The sequence below is a fragment of the Pseudorasbora parva genome, chromosome 1, assembly GCF_024679245.1.
Source record: "Pseudorasbora parva isolate DD20220531a chromosome 1, ASM2467924v1, whole genome shotgun sequence".
Lineage (NCBI taxonomy): Eukaryota > Metazoa > Chordata > Actinopteri > Cypriniformes > Gobionidae > Pseudorasbora > Pseudorasbora parva.
In genome coordinates, this window is record NC_090172.1 from 11735233 (window position 1) to 11752707 (window position 17475).

Here is a 17475-nt window from a genome sequence, read left to right on the forward strand (position 1 = left end):
TTTTTACATTGAAAAAGTCATTGTGTGTGTTTTCCCCACATCAATGACATCTTAAAAATCCAGATTTTAAAAATGTAGTCATTTTGGTCAGGACCAAGGTTGATTAATAGATTTATGAAAAAAAGAAAAGGTAAACATTTACGTTTAATTTTGTGTCTATTTTCAGCCACGAAGGTAATGAAAAGGTAGTCAATTTGCCCACAGCGTATTGTTGAAATTGTGAAGATTTTCAAAGCATTTTCCCAAAATGTGTAAAAAGAGGTCACCAAAACTCATTCCATTTGCTGAAACACAGAACGTTATTGGCCAAATTAAGACTAAAAACACTCCATAGTGGATGAAAACATCCCAAGGGATGCAGAAGGGTTAAATAGCATTTGCAATGGCAATAAATCTAGGGAATTTCAGGTATTTAAACATTACTTTATTTTAATATGGGACACTGATATAGACAAAGCTTATACAGGATTGCCATTATAGCTCGTCCACCACATCAGACTCTCATCTTTGACTTCCAGATCCCTCCTCCACTTCTTCCTCGGGAAGCAGTTCAGTTTTCTGCCACAGACTTGGATTAGTAATGCCAATCACGCAGACAGCAATTCCCTCCCCAGCATTCCCACTGCGTTTACTCTCCTCATCTGACCCCATTCCTAGATCATCCTCCTTCTCATGAACCACCACCGCACGTCCCAGAATGGAGTGAGCCCCAAAGAGCTTGGCCTCCGGGAGCGTCAGGAAATGCCTTATAACTCCTTGCACGGAAAGAAAGTTGCCCAGGTCTCCAGGATGACTAGGGTGGTCAACGTCCTGCGGATTGTAATGAGGACCAACACTGACGCTGCCTTGACTGAGGTCTCCATACTGATGGATGTGGATGGCTCGAACTTGATGATCAATGGTAGGCAAACCACGGAGGTTTAGTTTCACTTCTAAAGTTCCATTGGGGAAGAGCTGCTTAAAAAGGACTTGCCCAGAGATCTTTGGCTGGCTAGGTGGTAAATTGGGGACCGGAGTGACTTCACAAGTGGCGTAGATTGTGTTGTTGAACTCCACGACTTCTGGGATTGGAGCCTCGACAAGCAAAGGAACTGGATTGTCAGAGAACTCTCCTCCTCGTATATGCAGCACCAGCAATATCAGAGGGAATTTTAGAATGAGTTTCTCCATGTTGATATTTAAAGCCTACAATGAAGAGTGGATTCAGTGAAATCATGACATTTTATTAAGAACGATAGTACAAAATTCTAAGCTCCATTTCAGGATTATGCAATCCTGAATTATGCAACTACATATGAAGATGTGTTTGAAGGACTGTTTCACCCAACTACTACATTTAAATTATAATATAATTTTCATTTATTTCCAATACACATATGATAACATAAAATTCATGCTCTTAAGTACAGTCCTTCAAAGTATGGCAAAGCATGCCAAAGTGTACTTTTTTACAAGGATAAATAAACCAAGACAAAATTTATGTTTTTGATTAAACACACTTTTTTTTTTTAGTTGTAAAAGCAGCAAAGGTACATTACCGTATGACTGAAATGTTGTCCTTAAACTGTGTGCAGACTGAATATTGCAGTCATAAGATTACTGTGAGCAGTCCTGAACTGGGTTTAAGAGAGCATTCCCTTTGCAATCAAACTTTGTATTATTGATGGGCAACTCATGTGGAGCTACAGGTTAACCATGTTAACTCAAATTGTTTACTAGAGTGTGCCTTTTAGTCACTAATTAAGGTCACCTGCGTCTCATTTAGCTCCCTTTTGTTGGCCTGTGCACTCAGGCCACATCCACACAAAGCCAGTCAAAACGATGCAGTTTACATGCCAGACCAGTATGTGGCGCTGTAATTCTGCCACAGAAATAAACTAAAAACAGAGAAGCAGAGTAGTGGCTAGAAGGGGTAAAGCAACGTTGGAAGTGAGGAAAATATCATGATAAAATAACAATACATAAATTTGCTCAGGGTCCGTTCTTCGTACCTCGCTTAATACGTCTGAGATGATTTGAGAGATCCCAGATCCTCTAATCGTGATAACTGATCTCTGGATAATTTGGTTCTTTGCAAAGATTTTGTTGATTGGATTAAAATATCCAGATTAAGTTATCTAAGATCACTGCACGTTCTGGGGCCCGTTCTTCGTCCGTCGCTAACTCAGTTAGCTGGATTTGACTGTTGACGATTTGGCTTGATCTCGGATTGTTTGGTTCTTCGAAGCTCATCCTGGGGTCCGTTCTTCATACCTCGCTTAATACATCCAAGATGATTTGACAGATCCCAGATCTTTTAATCCTGATAACTGATCTCTGGCTAATTTGGTTCTTCAAACGAATTTGAGGATTGGATTAAAATATCTGGATTAAATTATCTGAGATCACTGCTCGTGCCTGTGTTCCAATGCATCTATTATTTGGGATAATAGATGCATTCAATATAAAATATATATCTCTTTTCTATAATAATTGGTATGAAAACAACATTGTGTTAGTTAAACAACTTTTACATTCAAACTGTATTTTATTATCTTATAGTGAATTTTTGGATTAATTTGGGGTTCCAGTTACACCAAAAGAGTATGCTGTTGTATTTTGTGCCATACCTCAACAAGTTATACAATTTGTAAGAGCGTGTTGAAGTGATTCTTCTGAGGCAGTATATGTTCAAGACAGCATGTTTTTAGGAGACATTGACATTCTGAAACACAGTTATCCTAATAAACATATTAGGGATATTATAACAGGTGAAACAACTACTCATAAAAGTGTATTGTGGAACAGTGTATTTAGGAATATAAACTGGAATAAAGCTTGGTGTATTTGTGAAGCATACTGCTTAAATAATAAAGTAAAAGAAGTTACATTTAAAATTTTACATGGTATATATCCAGTTAAAAATGTATTAGAGAGGTTTAATTTGATTAATCATGTGATTTGTGTTCAATAGAAAAATAATCTATTATTCATCTATTTTATGATTGTATATACACAAAGATTTTTTGGGTGGACATTGAAAATTTAATTAGAAGGAAAACAAATGTTATATTTAAATTAAATAATTTTGATATATGTATATATTCCAATGAACGTGATAATAATAATTTCACCTTTATTGTACAACTTTTTATTATTTTGGGTAAAATGTCATATACTCAAGAAGAAATGGTCAGGATCCAAGCCACATTTTATATATTTTCTTCAGGAGACTAAAGACTATTGAACCAGTTTAAAGAATATTTTGAATAAAAAAGCAAGAAAGACTTGTAAAATTCTTAAAGAATATACATTTTTTGATTAATTTATCAAGGTTTGAATACTCTGGCATTTTTTTTGTTTCATTGTTCTTTTATATTTTTTTTATTTTATTTTATTTTGTTGTATATGTGTATTAATATATTTTCTTTGCTGTATTTTACTTTTTTTCTGGCAATAAAAAAACAAATAACAAAGATTAACTGCACAATGTGTGTAAACCTCCAATAAGTTACATCTATAAAGTAATCATTCCATCACTATTCACAAATAAATTTCTCAATCAAGTGACTGTGTCTATAGTATTAAACACAAATTTTACACAACATTAAAATGTTATTTTCAAATAAACTTTTATATTTATTATTTATTATATTATTAAATTATTATTACCCCTGGTTCAGTAATGACAGATTTTAAGTATCACCTCAAGATGCAATCTAATCCTGTTTACATGAAATTGTCACATGCCTGTCCTGTCTTGTGTGCACATGTGGGTTTTGTCATTCTGAGAATGTGCTCATGTAATTGTCTGATCCCTCCCCCCTTGTTATCTGATTAGTGTTGATTTCTCCCACCTGTTCCCTCTTGATTTCTTCCCTTTATAAGCTCCTTGTGTTTGTCAGTCTGTGTTGGATACTTGTGTAATGTCTGCATCTTCTGTTCTCCCAGTGATTCTGTTGGTTTGTTTAAGTTTATATTTTATTATTCTATTATGTGTTTTTCCCCCTTGTGGGTAGTGATGGCCAAATGAGGCTTCCTGAACCACTGAGGCTTTCCAGCCCATTGGTTCACCAAAAGGTTCATTTACCTGAAGCCTCATGAAACAGTGTGCTCCCTAGTGACACCTGCTGTGCAAAGCAATGCATCGCACACAAATCTATTCATCCTGAGCAACCAAATTATCATACTGTGTGCACACACCTTTTTTCTATTGCCTGTGTATTAATAAAGTATTTTACTCTGCTTGTATTAACCTATGCACACACAACTCACACAAACACACAACTTTGTGTTCAACTATTCAGTAGATCTTTAGGTTAGTGATGATAGTGAATGCCCAGAATGATTGTAAATAAATTATTGTGAGTGTTGCGCTGATTGGGAGTGCAATAGTGCAGTGCTTATGGGACTGGAATTCTGGAACAGCAAATGGGAAAAGCTTTCCCTAATACAGTTCCCTAATACAGTCTAGTCTTATATTAATATTATTATTAATAATAATAGCAATAATATATGGGTGTTTCTGCAACTACGGGCACTTTTGACTATCCCAATTTTTAAAAAATCAACCTTTTTGAATTTACATTTTAACCATTATGGTCTGTAATACATATAACAATGTACACAAAAATGTAATGTAGTCGTTAAGATTTTAATCTGGAACATGTTTATTTTTTATGTTTTTTGGGTCATCTTCTTAAAAAGTGTCCTTACCGCAACGTTACAATAACGTTCATTTCATACATTTTCCTTTATTTGTTTCTATAAAAAAGTTTCTATAAAATCATATTTAAATAGCTTTTTCAAATTTTATGCAGTTTTGTAAATACTGATATAAAAATAATAATATAGAAAATAGGGAATTTTATGTTTTTTTCTATGCCATGTAAAAAATTTACAGTAACCTTAGATGTCAATTGTTTCCATAAGCACAAAATGTAACATTTATTTTTTTTGTGACAGATTTTGCAATTTCAATGTGTAAATCATGTCAGCTTAAGTGTTAAAATATTTTTTTTACAAATGAAAATCTGAAAAAAATAGAAATAGAGCAGTGCTGCGGTAATGACATCTTGTGTCGGTAAGGAGACAATGTTAAAGTGCCACGGAATCAAAAACAGGCTAAAGAACAACAGTAAAAGAAACAGGTATTGCATGCAAGATACTGCAAAACTGCTACTAAATAACTCTTTTAATTAACTCTTGTATGCTGCACAAACCTTTAGTAATAAAATAAACAAACACAAACCCATAGCACTAACAACATCTCACCACTAAAAATTTTCTCATTAATGTACACAACTTTCTCTCCAGTTCTGTCAGGTTGGATGGTAAATGTTGGTGGACAGCAATTATGAGGTCTCTCCAGAGATGCTCAATTGGGTTTAAGTCAGGGCTCTGGCTGGGCCATTCAAGAACATTTTAAGGATCATTGTTTTGTTGGAAGGTGAACCTTCGGCTCAGTCTGAGGTCTTGAGCACTCTGGAGAAGGTTTTCGTCCAGGATATCCCTGTACTTGGGCGCATTCATCTTTCCCTTGATTGCGACCAATCGTTCCGTTCCCTGCAGCTGAAAAACTCCCCCACAGCATGATGCTGCCACCAACATGCTGGGGATATTTTTCTCCACACATATCTCTTAGAATTAAGGCCAAAAAGTTCTATCTTGGTCTCATCAGACCAGAGAATCCTTATTTCTCACCATCTTGGAGTCCTTTAGGTGTTTTTTTAGCAAACTCCATGCAAACTTTCATGTGTCTTGCACTGAGGAGAGGCTTCCGTCGGCCACTCTACCATAAAGCCCAGACTGGTGGAGGGCTGCAGTGATGGTTGACTTTTCTCCCACCTCTGCATCTCTGGAGCTCAGCCACAGTGATCTTTGGGTTCTTCTTTACCTCTATCACCCAGAATCTTCTCCCCGATAGCTCAGTTTGGCCAGACGGACATCTCTAGGAAGGATTCTGGTCATCCCAAACGTCTTGAATTTAGGGATTATGGAGGCCACAATGCTTTTAGGAACCTTAAGTGGAGCAGAAATGTTTTTGTAACCTTGGTCAGATCTGTGCCTTGCCACAATTCTGTCTCTGAGGCTGTTCCTTTGGCTTCATGATTTTCATTTGCTCTGACATGCACCGTGAGCTGTAAGGTCTGATATAGACAGGTGTGTGGCTTTCCTAATGAAGTCCAATCACTATTATCAAACACAGCTGGACTCAAATGAAGGTGTAGAACCATCTCAAGGATGATCAGAAGAAATGGACAGCACCTGAGTTAAACGGATGAGTATCACAGCAAAGGCTCTGAATACTTAGGACCATGTGATATTTCAGTTTTGATTTTTTTTTTTAAATCTGCAAAAATGTCAACAATTCTGTCTTTTCTGTCAATATGGGGTGCTGTGTGTGTACATTAATGAGAAAAAAATGAACTTAAATTCTTTTAGCAAATTCCTGCAATATAACAAATACTTTTCGTACCTACTATAATATATATATATATATATATATATATATATATATATATATATATATATATATATATATATATATATACATAGTTCAGTACTAATACTGTCATTTAATTTAAAAAGAATGTAAAGTAAACCTTGAATTTGTCTGTACCGCGACACAAGGTCTTTACCGCAACACCTAAATTTGCTGCGGTAAAGACATGTTGCAGTAATGACATTTTTGCTAATATTTTAGCTAATTGCAGCTAGCAAGGCCTACTACATTAGTTTTGACTCTTAGCATCTTAATATACAATAATTCAACAGTAATATACATTTACTTTTAAAATGTAGTCCAAAATACACAGTTATTAAGCTGAATGGTAAGGACGCACAATAAATACTAGAGCAGAAAAGATAATGTTTACCTTATTTTTTTGGCATCTTCTGAGTGAGGTAGTGTGGTGGCCCAGTCTGTCAGCAATGTGCTCAAGTGATAATTTCTGTTTCCATACAAACTAGACTTGTTTGTGTTTGATGCCATTTCATAATAAAAGTTTTTTTTCATTGTTGCGGTAAGGACTCAAAAGTGTGGGACAGGCACATTTAGTTAAAAAAATCATAAAAATGATCAGTAAATAATACAAAGAATTTTAAGATGATTTAAATGAATTTGTATATTAAACAAGTCCATTTGAAATAATATCACATTTTAATTCAATTAGCTTATGTTATGTATCTCAACATTGAGACCACAGGTGTGGGACACTAACAAAAATGGTGTTTTGAGCTATAAACGCTTCATAATATTATATTAAATCACATTACTCAGTAATTATATTTTTTGTCAAGGTGTGTAATGGCACTGTGAATATATTTATAAAGCATCATATGACAAATTTTTGCATAAATCTAAAATTTCACTGCTGGGACTTAAAAGTGCCCGTAGTTGCAGAAACACCCATATATAATAATAACACTACTACTAATATAGGCTATATATATATATATATAATTACGTAGTATAGGTATTACACCTAGATATAGGCTAATTTACTCTAATAATCAACTGAACTATGTATAATTTACTCTAATAATCTACTAAACTAAGTATAATGTAATATTGTAGTGAATGAGACGTACATAATTCACCCTTGTTATTAAATATGGTTCTATATACTGCCGAGGATTAACACAGTACTGTTCAGGGTTTGTCCCTTTAAGTTTGTCTGATGCTCGTTGACTTTTGACGTTGGTCAACACCCTCTTGGGGGGTTGGTTGTGTGTTGTGTTTTTGGTTGATATTAAACGAGACACTCATGTGCTCAACGTGAGAAGTTGTCGCTTGTTATTCACAGCAATTTCCACAATATAATATATAATACAAGCTATGATATATAATGATATCGCTACTACATACAACCAACACCTCAACACCAATGCAAATGCCTACTGCAAACCCCACAAGAGCCGCGAGGTTTCGAACCACTTTTATCCGAAAGCGATACTCCGAATGAAGCAATGACGTATTCAAAAGAAAACGAGGCTGTAGCAAAGTTCGATATGATAAGGAAGGAAGAGGACAAGGGGTCGGCTGGACGGTTGATGCTGTATCTTTATTAAACTCAATATCTTTGCCAACACACACTGTGGTGTGGTATCTCAATGAACAACGATTGCTCAGTCACTTCCGGGTCGGCACTTCCGGCTTCCGGTAACTCAGTCTCTGTAAGGGGGGTTTGGCATCAACCGTCCGGGCTCTCTCTCTCCTCGATCTCCGGTTCCACTGATGTTTTATCCCCTCTCCGCGCTCATTACTAGAACAAGAGACAGGTGTTATTAATCTGCTTCCAACCCACTCACGTACCGCTTGTCCCGCGGCTCTCTCTCCCGCTGCAGACCTCGCTGAACCACGCCCCCCTTGCCACATACCCCCACCGCCCGACTCAGGCCGGGGAGCCGTCCGGCCTGCAGCCCCCCCCCCCCCCATTTCTGGAGAGGAAGTCGGCCACAGCCATCTGAGCACCCGGCCTGTGGACCACCTGGAACTTAAAAGGCTGAAGAGCTAGATACCAACGAGTGATCCGCGCGTTGGTATCCTTCATGCGGTGGAGCCATTGGAGAGGAGCGTGGTCCGAACAGAGGGTGAACTCCCGCCCCAGAAGGTAGTAGCGGAGGGTGAGAACGGCCCACCTGATGGCAAGGCACTCTTTTTCGATGGTGCTGTACTTAGCCTCTCTCTTCGAGAGCTTACGGCTAATGTACAGCACCGGCCGCTCTCCCCCCTCCACCTCCTGGGCCAGGACTGCGCCCAGCCCCCTGTCCGACGCGTCAGTCTGCAACAGAAAAGGGAGAGAAAAGTCAGGGGAGTGTAACAGCGGCCCGCCACATAGAGCAGCCTTAACTCGGGTGAAGGCCTGCTGGCACGGCTCCGTCCATTGGACCGTATCTGGTAGCCCCTTTTTAGTAAGGTCAGTCAGAGGGCTGGTGAGGTCCGAATAATTTGGAATAAACCGTCTATAATATCCCGCCAGCCCCAAGAACTGCCTTACCTCCTTTTTGGTCTTGGGCCTCGGACAGGTTGCAATTGCGGCGGTCTTATCAATTTGGGGACGCACCTGCCCATGACCCAAGTGGAAGCCCAGATACCTTACCTCCACCCGCCCAATTGCACACTTCTTCGGGTTGGCCGTGAGCCCCGCTCCCCTCAACGACCTCAAGACCGCCCGGACATGCTGCATATGCCGCTGCCAATCGTGACTGTAAATCACGATATCGTCCAGGTAGGCAGCAGCATATGCGGCATGGGGACGCAAAATCCTGTCCATGAGTCGCTGAAAGGTAGCGGGTGCCCCGAACAAGCCGAAGGGAAGCGTGACGAATTGGTGCAATCCGAACGGCGTGGTGAAGGCCGTCTTTTCTTTGGACAATGGAGACAAGGGGATCTGCCAATAGCCCTTCGTTAAGTCCAATGTCGAATAAAATCGAGCCGTGCCCAGCCGATCAAGCAACTCGTCAACCCGCGGCATTGGATACGCGTCGAATTTCGACACTGCGTTCACCTTGCGGTAGTCCACACAGAACCTGACCGAGCCGTCGGTTTTAGGAACTAAAACGATCGGGCTCGCCCAGTCACTGTTGGACTCCTCTATTACTCCCATATCGAGCATTGCCCCTAATTCTTCCTGAACTACTTTTTTCTTGTGTTCAGGTAAGCGATACGGCCGGCTGCGAACTACCACGCCCGGCTCGGTCTCGATATGGTGCTGAATTAAGTCGGTACGTCCCGGTAGGGGCGAGAACACGTCGGCGAATTCCGCCTGTAGCTTTGAGAGATCAGTGAGTTGGGACGGTGAGGGGTGATCACCCCCAGGGGCCAATGCGACCGATTGTGCTTTGATGCTCGCCTCTGGCCCGAGATCATCCTCTCCCCCGATCACCGTCGCCAACAACACTGATTCCACCTCATTCCATTTTTTCAGGAGGTTGAGGTGATAAATTTGCCGTGCCCCGTTCCTATCGGACCGTATCACTTCATAATCGAGGTCTCCCACCTGTCGTGCGACCTCAAACGGCCCCTGCCACTTCGACATTAATTTAGAGCTCGATGTAGGGAGTAATACGAGCACTTTCTCTCCCGGTGTAAATTTGCGTAGTCTCGTACCCCTGTTATACGACCGGCTTTGGCGGTCCTGGGCTTGCAACAAATTCTCCCTAGATAGCCGCCCCAAGGTGTGGAGTTTTGTTCGCAAGTCCAGCACATATTGAATTTCGTTTTTGGCCAAAGAAGGTCCCTCCTCCCAAGTTTCTCGTAGGACGTCCAGCACCCCCCGGGGCTGTCGTCCGTAGAGAAGCTCGAAGGGGGAAAACCCCGTGGAGGCTTGTGGGACCTCCCGCACAGCGAATAAGAGGGGTTCTAACCACCGATCCCAATTTTTGGCGTCTTCCTGTACGAATTTACGGATCATGGATTTAAGAGTGCGATTAAATCGTTCGACCAAGCCGTCTGTTTGTGGGTGATAGACGCTTGTCCGAATCGATTTGATGCCCAATAACCCGTATAATTCGCTTAGCGTGCGTGACATAAACGCCGTGCCTTGATCAGTGAGGATTTCCTTCGGAATCCCCACTCGGGAGATTAAACGAAACAGTGCGTCCGCAACACTCTTCGCCGAGATGTTGCGGAGAGCCACTGCTTCCGGATATCGCGTTGCGTAGTCCACGATAACTAGCGCAAAACGATGTCCGCGTGCGGATCGCTCTAATGGCCCGATGAGGTCCATCGCAATTCTCTCGAAGGGGACCTGCATTAATGGAAGGGGGCGCAATGGCGCTTTTGGGGAGGCCAGTGGATTCACCAACTGACATTCAGGACAAGACGCGCACCACCTGCGCACATTGTCGTGAATGCCTGGCCAAAAAAATCGGGTCATTAAACGATTCAGCGTGGCCGCCTGTCCCAGGTGGCCCGCCATTGGGTTAGAATGAGCCGCCTGGAAAAGCATTTCCCGGCGGCTCTTTGGTACTAACAACTGGGTTGTATCTACCTTTGTCTGAGCGTCTTGGGTCACTCGATACAACCTGTCCTTAATTATGGCAAAATAAGGATACGTGACGGGCAGGGCGGGTTGAAGGGACTGACCGTCGATAGTGCGGACCTGTTGGAAAGCATGTTTTAGGGTATCGTCCTGAGACTGCTCCAGAGGAAAGTCATCGCGGTCCGAGAGAATCAGTCTCTCGACCCCGCTCGGTTCCTCTGAAGCCGTTTCCGAGGGCCCCGTATCAGTCTCGCCAACCTGCACCCGCACCGCCCCGTTCCTAGCCTGGCTCCCCCAAGCGGCATCCGCGCATATCGACCCCAATAACGCCGGAAAGGCGGGCCAATTCGTCCCCAGAATTAGCGGATGCCGGAGGTGGGGACTAACCGCCACCTCAACACTATGATTTTCTCCCCTGAACTGAATCGTGACTGGTACAAGCGGATATTCCACCACATCCCCGTGCACACACCGCACCTTAACCATGCGGCTTGTATCCAATGCCCCAGGCTGCATCAGGCTTTGATGGATCGAGGTTTGGTTACATCCTGAATCCACCAAGGCCTGATATGTACCCCCCTTGATACTCACAGGAACTTGGTACTCTCCTGCTTGATCAGGGGTGGTCCGCTGGACGTCCGGGACCCGGATCATTGTCCCGATATCCATCATTGGACATCGGTCCACAAAATGGTCCGGGTCACCGCACCGCCAGCAGGCCAGCCCAGGCCTGCCCGCCGCCCCTGCGGCGGGGAGTGGGTTGGAATATGAGCGCGGAGGGGGGGTGGAACCGGAACCGATATCCCCGCCCGACCCCAGCAGCCCCGCCCCCCTGGGCGGGGCCCTCGAACTCCCGTATTGCCCTGGGCCCATTCCACCCCGACCTCTGGGGGGAATACGAGGGGGCCCTGGAGGGCGGGACCTAGGGAGAGGGACAGGAGGAGAAGGAGAGACAGAGGGGGGAGAGAAAGAGGGAGAAGTTAAACGGGGTTCGCCGACCCCTGGGCACGCCACCAGATGGTCCTCCGCCAGGTTGATGGCCGTCGTCAGCGACGTGGGCCGGTGGCACTGGACCCACTCGGCGGTCTTCTTGGGAAGCCGAGCGATGAACTGTTCCAGTACCACCAGATCGACGATGTGGTCCACGTCGCTTCCACCGGCCAATAGCCATTTGCGGCAGGCGTCCCGGAGCTGGTGGGCCATCGCGAAGGGCCGGCCGGTCTCCCCCCACTCAAGCGAGCGGAAACGCTGACGGTGTTGTTCGGGGGTCCGACCGACCCGCTGAATGATGGCCCTCTTCAGATCGTCGTAATCCAGGAGGTTCGCCACCGGCAGTTGTTGGGCGGCCGCCTGGGCTTCTCCGCTGAGCAATGGAATAAGGCGCACCGGCCACTGTGCCCGGGGCCACCCGCAGGCCTCCGCCGCTTTCTGAAAAAGGTCTATGAAGGCCTCGGGATCGTCCTGTGGCCCCATCTTGTGTAGGGGCACGTGGACCGGTGCGCTGGCGAGCCCGGCGGCTTCGGTGTGAACCTCCCGGTCTATCCAGCTCCGGAACCTCTCGCGGTCCTCTTGCTGGCCGCGGACGATGGCCTCGAATCGACGCTCCTGGTCCGCCCGCAGCTCCAGCATGGCCTGATGTTGATTCTGGTGGAGGGCCGCGAGAGAGGTGATAATGTCCGCAAACGGCGTGGCGGAGGGCGTTGGAGTAGTCATGGCGGCGGCGCGGTCCTACTTCCTTCCCGGGTTTTCGGCACCACTGTAGCAAAGTTCGATATGATAAGGAAGGAAGAGGACAAGGGGTCGGCTGGACGGTTGATGCTGTATCTTTATTAAACTCAATATCTTTGCCAACACACACTGTGGTGTGGTATCTCAATGAACAACGATCGCTCAGTCACTTCCGGGTCGGCACTTCCGGCTTCCGGTAACTCAGTCTCTGTAAGGGGGGTTTGGCATCAACCGTCCGGGCTCTCTCTCTCCTCGATCTCCGGTTCCACTGATGTTTTATCCCCTCTCCGCGCTCATTACTAGAACAAGAGACAGGTGTTATTAATCTGCTTCCAACCCACTCACGTACCGCTTGTCCCGCGGCTCTCTCTCCCGCTGCAGACCTCGCTGAACCACGCCCCCCTTGCCACAGAGGCCTCGTTTGTCATCGTCACGTGATTTTCACGGAAACGATACAAGCCTCGAATCGGGGCTTCATCTGGAACGCCCCTTTTTGCTCGACACAAGCTCCGGAGCCTCGCTTCAGATGTCCCATCACTACTTGTGGGTTGTTGTTTTGTTTTTGTAAATAAATTATCATTCTCCTGCACATGAGTCCTCGCACCATTTTCCCTTGTCTGTGACGTGACAGAAATAAGTTGCTCCCGAGCAGGTTTAAGCTAACAGACCTGTTGCTATGATAGCAAGTTCAGGATGAGCTTTGAAGAACCAAAAAATCCGAGATCAAGCCAAATTGTCAACAGTCAAATCCAGCTAACTGAGTTAGCGCCGTACGAAGAACGGGCCCCTGGACTTGCTGTCCAATTGTGAATATAAATAATTAGGAATCATGTTCATCAAAACAGTGCACATTTAATGTATCTAACTTTTATGTTGGTTTGTTCGTTTGTCTCTTTCCTTATAAAGGTCCATAAATTTGTGTTTTTTCTTCTTTTTGTTTCTTTTTTTTCCCAAGTTTTTTGCCAGGTGGCTTTTTTAATTACATGATGTCATTACATTGCCTTGACGCCAGCCAATCGCTGCATTGCTGATCATGGAATCGATGCATCTGCCCTCTTCAGGGAACACAGGCACGAGCAGTGATCTCAGATAATTTAATCCAGATATATTACTCCAATCCGCAAATTCGTTTGAAGAACTAAATTAGCCAGAGATCAATTATCAGGATTAAAAGATCTGGGATCTTTCAAATCATTTTGGATGTATTAAGCGAGGTTTGAAGAATGGGCCCTAGGATGAGCTTTGAAGGACCAAACAATCCGAGATCAAGCCAAATCGTCAACAGTCAAATCCAGCTAACTTGAGTTCTTCATACGTCGTTGGTCCAGGAAACCAACATAAAATTTATAATAGAAAAACTATACGTTTTTTTATTTAAAAAATAATAATAATTATATTCAAGGTTTTTTAGTATTTGAGCACCCTTTACATTTTATTTCAGTGTTGTAATTAGCAATTCATTTAATTTAAGTCAATTTGAAGCAGATTTGTCATTAATTAAAGTTTCTTAAGGGTCAAGATCAAGTTCTCTACATCTCCTGCGCTGCATCAAGCCACTCCCATAATATCCGTCATCACTCAAATTAATGCACAGCTTAGCATTACAGCAAGTGTGTAAAACTATAATGAAATTACAAAGTAATAATTCCATCACAAATAAATCTCTCAATCAAGTGGCTATAGTATTATACACCTTGTACACAACTTTATAATACTTTTTTTTTCAAATAAACTTTTAAATTATTATTATTATTTAAAATTAGTATTGTTCCTGGTTCAGTATGAAAATGGGTCTGCCATATAATGGAGGCATCCAAGATGTGTACTGCTGGGGATCTTAAAGAGTATTTTACCCTATACATTCTCAAAAATAAGAGTGTAAAAAGAGTGTAACTTACAAAAAATATATAATTTAAGGTACATTCAGAACTAATAAAAATGTGCGATTAAATTACGATTAATCGCGAGTTAACTCATTACAATATGCAATTAATCACGATTAAATATGTTAATCGATTGACAGCCCTATTATAAAATTATTAGATGAGTTGACTAGATGCTGCATTAGCAGAGAACAGCAGTATATTTGCCATCTGCACTGAGTGGACGCTAACATTAGTAGTACCTCAAGTGGTTAAAACAATGTGACAAAAACACATGAAAGTTTGACCCTACATTTTCATGGATGATGAAGGCATAAAAGTGAACAAATGGATATAAACTAATGCAAATAGTACTTAGTTTATATTCATTTGTTTGCTTTTATGCATTCATCATGCATGAAACTTAACATGATTTTTCATATCTACAGAAATATACACCGGTATGGAATTTGCATCTCTTTTTTTTAAAAGCATATTAAAAACACCACATAGGTGTATAAACAACATTAAAAACTTGTTTTTCACCACTGGGAATTTCTCCATATTCACCAGATTATCTCACAATTTATCAACAGCTATATTAGGCCGCTGTCAGTTTAAGACCGACGCACAAATCCGTTATACTGTTACACAAGCATTTTATACTACTTCTAATACTCGCCAAGAATTTTTACATTTATTTTGTGTGTATTTGACTTTTTTAAGTACAATAATCGGTGAAAAAGAACTAAATTTAGTACTGAGAGGCAGGCTTTGGGCGTGAGCAAAAAAATTAGCTGGAAAAGGTTAAATTATATTAATGTGCAATTCCATGCTGAAATTTAAGCCCAGTTCACAAACAATATTCATCCGGAGCAGGTGAAACGAGTGTTGCCACAGTTGAACAGTGTTGCCACAGTTAATTAAAAAAAGTAATCTGATTACTGATTACTCACTTAAAAAGTAACTTAGGTTACTTTACAGATTACTTGATTTTTAAAGTAACTAAGTAAGATTACGAGTTATTTTATTAGTTACATTCAGCAGTTGCCGACAAAAGCCCTGCCACCTCAACATACAGGTCCTTTAAAAAAAATTAGCATATTGTGATAAAAGTTCCTTATTTTCCATAATGTAATGATAAAAATTAAACTTTAATATATTTTAGATTCATTGCACACCAACTGAAATATTTCATGTCTTTTATTGTTTTAATACTGATGATTTTGGCATACAGCTCATGAAAACCCAAGATATTTTCATGATATGCTAAACAAATTAGCATATCATGAAAAGGTTCTGTAAACGAGCTATTAACCTAATCATCTGAATCAACTAATTAACTCTAAACACCTGCAAAAGATTCCTGAGGCTTTTAAAAACTCCCAGCCTGGTTCATTACTAGGGCTGTGTTGAAAAAATCAATTCACCAATTCTGAATCGATTTTCATATTAATTTCTAAAGATCGATCCGTAACTCAGAGGATCGATTTAATAAAAGGCCTACATTTTCCCAGTGAGTTTTAATTTAACGCGTCACATTGAATTCACGCATGCGGGCGAGGTGGAAGGACATTAAAACAACGAACATGGCAGCTTTGAAAACTCCAGAACCGCCGCGGACCCCTGAGGTAAACAAACTCCAGCCGAAGCTCTCGTCACTATACCGCCACCGCCGTGCTGAAGAAGTGCTGCAGACAGACCAAGTTTTCCTCACTCTTCCTCTTCTCTCGTTACCGCGGTGGACAGAGAAAACTAGAGTAAGGTGGACGAGTGAACTCAGGCTGCTGGATATGTCCAGAACGCGGCTTACGTCACAGCTGTTCTCACTGCAGCGTGCGCTGACTGCCAAGGAAGTTGTAATGGCTGCCTTGTCATGACAGCACGCACGCTGTGCTGACTAGAGCACTCTGGAAGGGGGATTGTTCTTTACAACAATCAATACTCCATTAATTTGCAGTTGAATGTCTATAATAATAGTATCAATATGTTGCATAACTACAGTCCTGTAATATTCAGGTAACAGCTGGAAAAAATGCTTTCTTTAAAAACACTCTAAATCTCAAAGATCGGATCAGATCCGATCAAATAATGATAATCGATTCAAGATCTTGAGAATCGGAATCAAATCGATTCTTGAAATCTGAATCGAAACCCAGCACTATTCATTACTCAAAACCGCAATCATATATAAGACTGCTGACCTGACTGTTGTCCAGAAGGCCATCATTGACACCCATCATTAAATTTCTGAATGAATAGGCTGTTCCCAGAGTGCTGTATCAAGGCACCTCAGTGGGAAGTCTGTGGGAAGGAAAAAGTGTGGCAAAAACGCTGCACAACGAGAAGAGGTGACCGGAACCTGAGGAAGATTGTGGAGAAGGACCGATTCCAGACCTTGGGGGACCTGCGGAAGCAGTGGACTGAGTCTGGAGTAGAAACATCCAGAGCCACCGTGCACAGGCGTGTGCAGGAAATGGGCTACAGGTGCCGCATTCCCCAGGTCAAGCCACTTTTGGGCTACAGAGAAGCAGCACTGGACTGTTGCTCAGTGGTCCAAAGTACTTTTTTCGGATGAAAGCAAATTTTGCATGTCATTCGGAAATCAAGGTGCCAAAGTCTGGAGGAAGACTGGGGAGAAGGAAATGCCAAAATGCCTGAAGTCCAGTGTCAAGTACCCACAGTCAGTGATGTCTGGGGTGCCATGTCAGCTGCTGGTGTTGGTCCACTGTGTTTTATCAAGGGCAGGGTCAATGCAGCTAGCTATCAGGAGATTTTGGAGCACTTCATACTTCCATCTGCTGAAAACCTTTATGGAGATGAAGATTTGGTTTTTCAGCAGGACCTGGCACCTGCTCACAGTGCCAAATCCACTGGTAAATGGTTTGCTGACCATGGTATTATTGTGCTCAATTGGC

General features: G+C 42.4%; 2 protein-coding genes across 2 annotated transcripts; both read right to left on the reverse strand.

Moving 5' to 3' along the window:
* Positions 1-402: 402 nt before the first annotated feature.
* LOC137083161 (extracellular superoxide dismutase [Cu-Zn]-like) lies at positions 403-1712 on the reverse strand. The gene is made up of 2 exons (XM_067448904.1): positions 1539-1712; positions 403-1185 (listed from the first exon to the last, which is right to left on the reverse strand). Exon 2 carries the CDS (start codon positions 1168-1170, stop codon positions 502-504), a length of 669 nt encoding a protein of 222 aa, XP_067305005.1. The 5' UTR covers positions 1171-1185; positions 1539-1712; the 3' UTR covers positions 403-501.
* Positions 1713-8088: 6376 nt separating this feature from the next.
* On the reverse strand, positions 8089-13091 carry LOC137045714 (uncharacterized). Its single transcript, XM_067422629.1, has 2 exons — positions 11559-13091; positions 8089-8246 (listed from the first exon to the last, which is right to left on the reverse strand). The coding sequence occupies exons 1-2, from the start codon at positions 12678-12680 to the stop codon at positions 8244-8246; spliced, it is 1125 nt and encodes a 374-aa protein (XP_067278730.1). The 5' UTR covers positions 12681-13091; the 3' UTR covers positions 8089-8243.
* Positions 13092-17475: the final 4384 nt, after the last annotated feature.

Excerpts from the sequence above, each read along its gene's own strand:
- LOC137083161 (XM_067448904.1), bottom strand. The coding sequence starts at position 1,170 with ATGGAGAAACTCATTCTAAAATTCCCTCTGATATTGCTGGTGCTGCAT.
- LOC137045714 (XM_067422629.1), bottom strand. The coding sequence starts at position 12,680 with ATGACTACTCCAACGCCCTCCGCCACGCCGTTTGCGGACATTATCACC.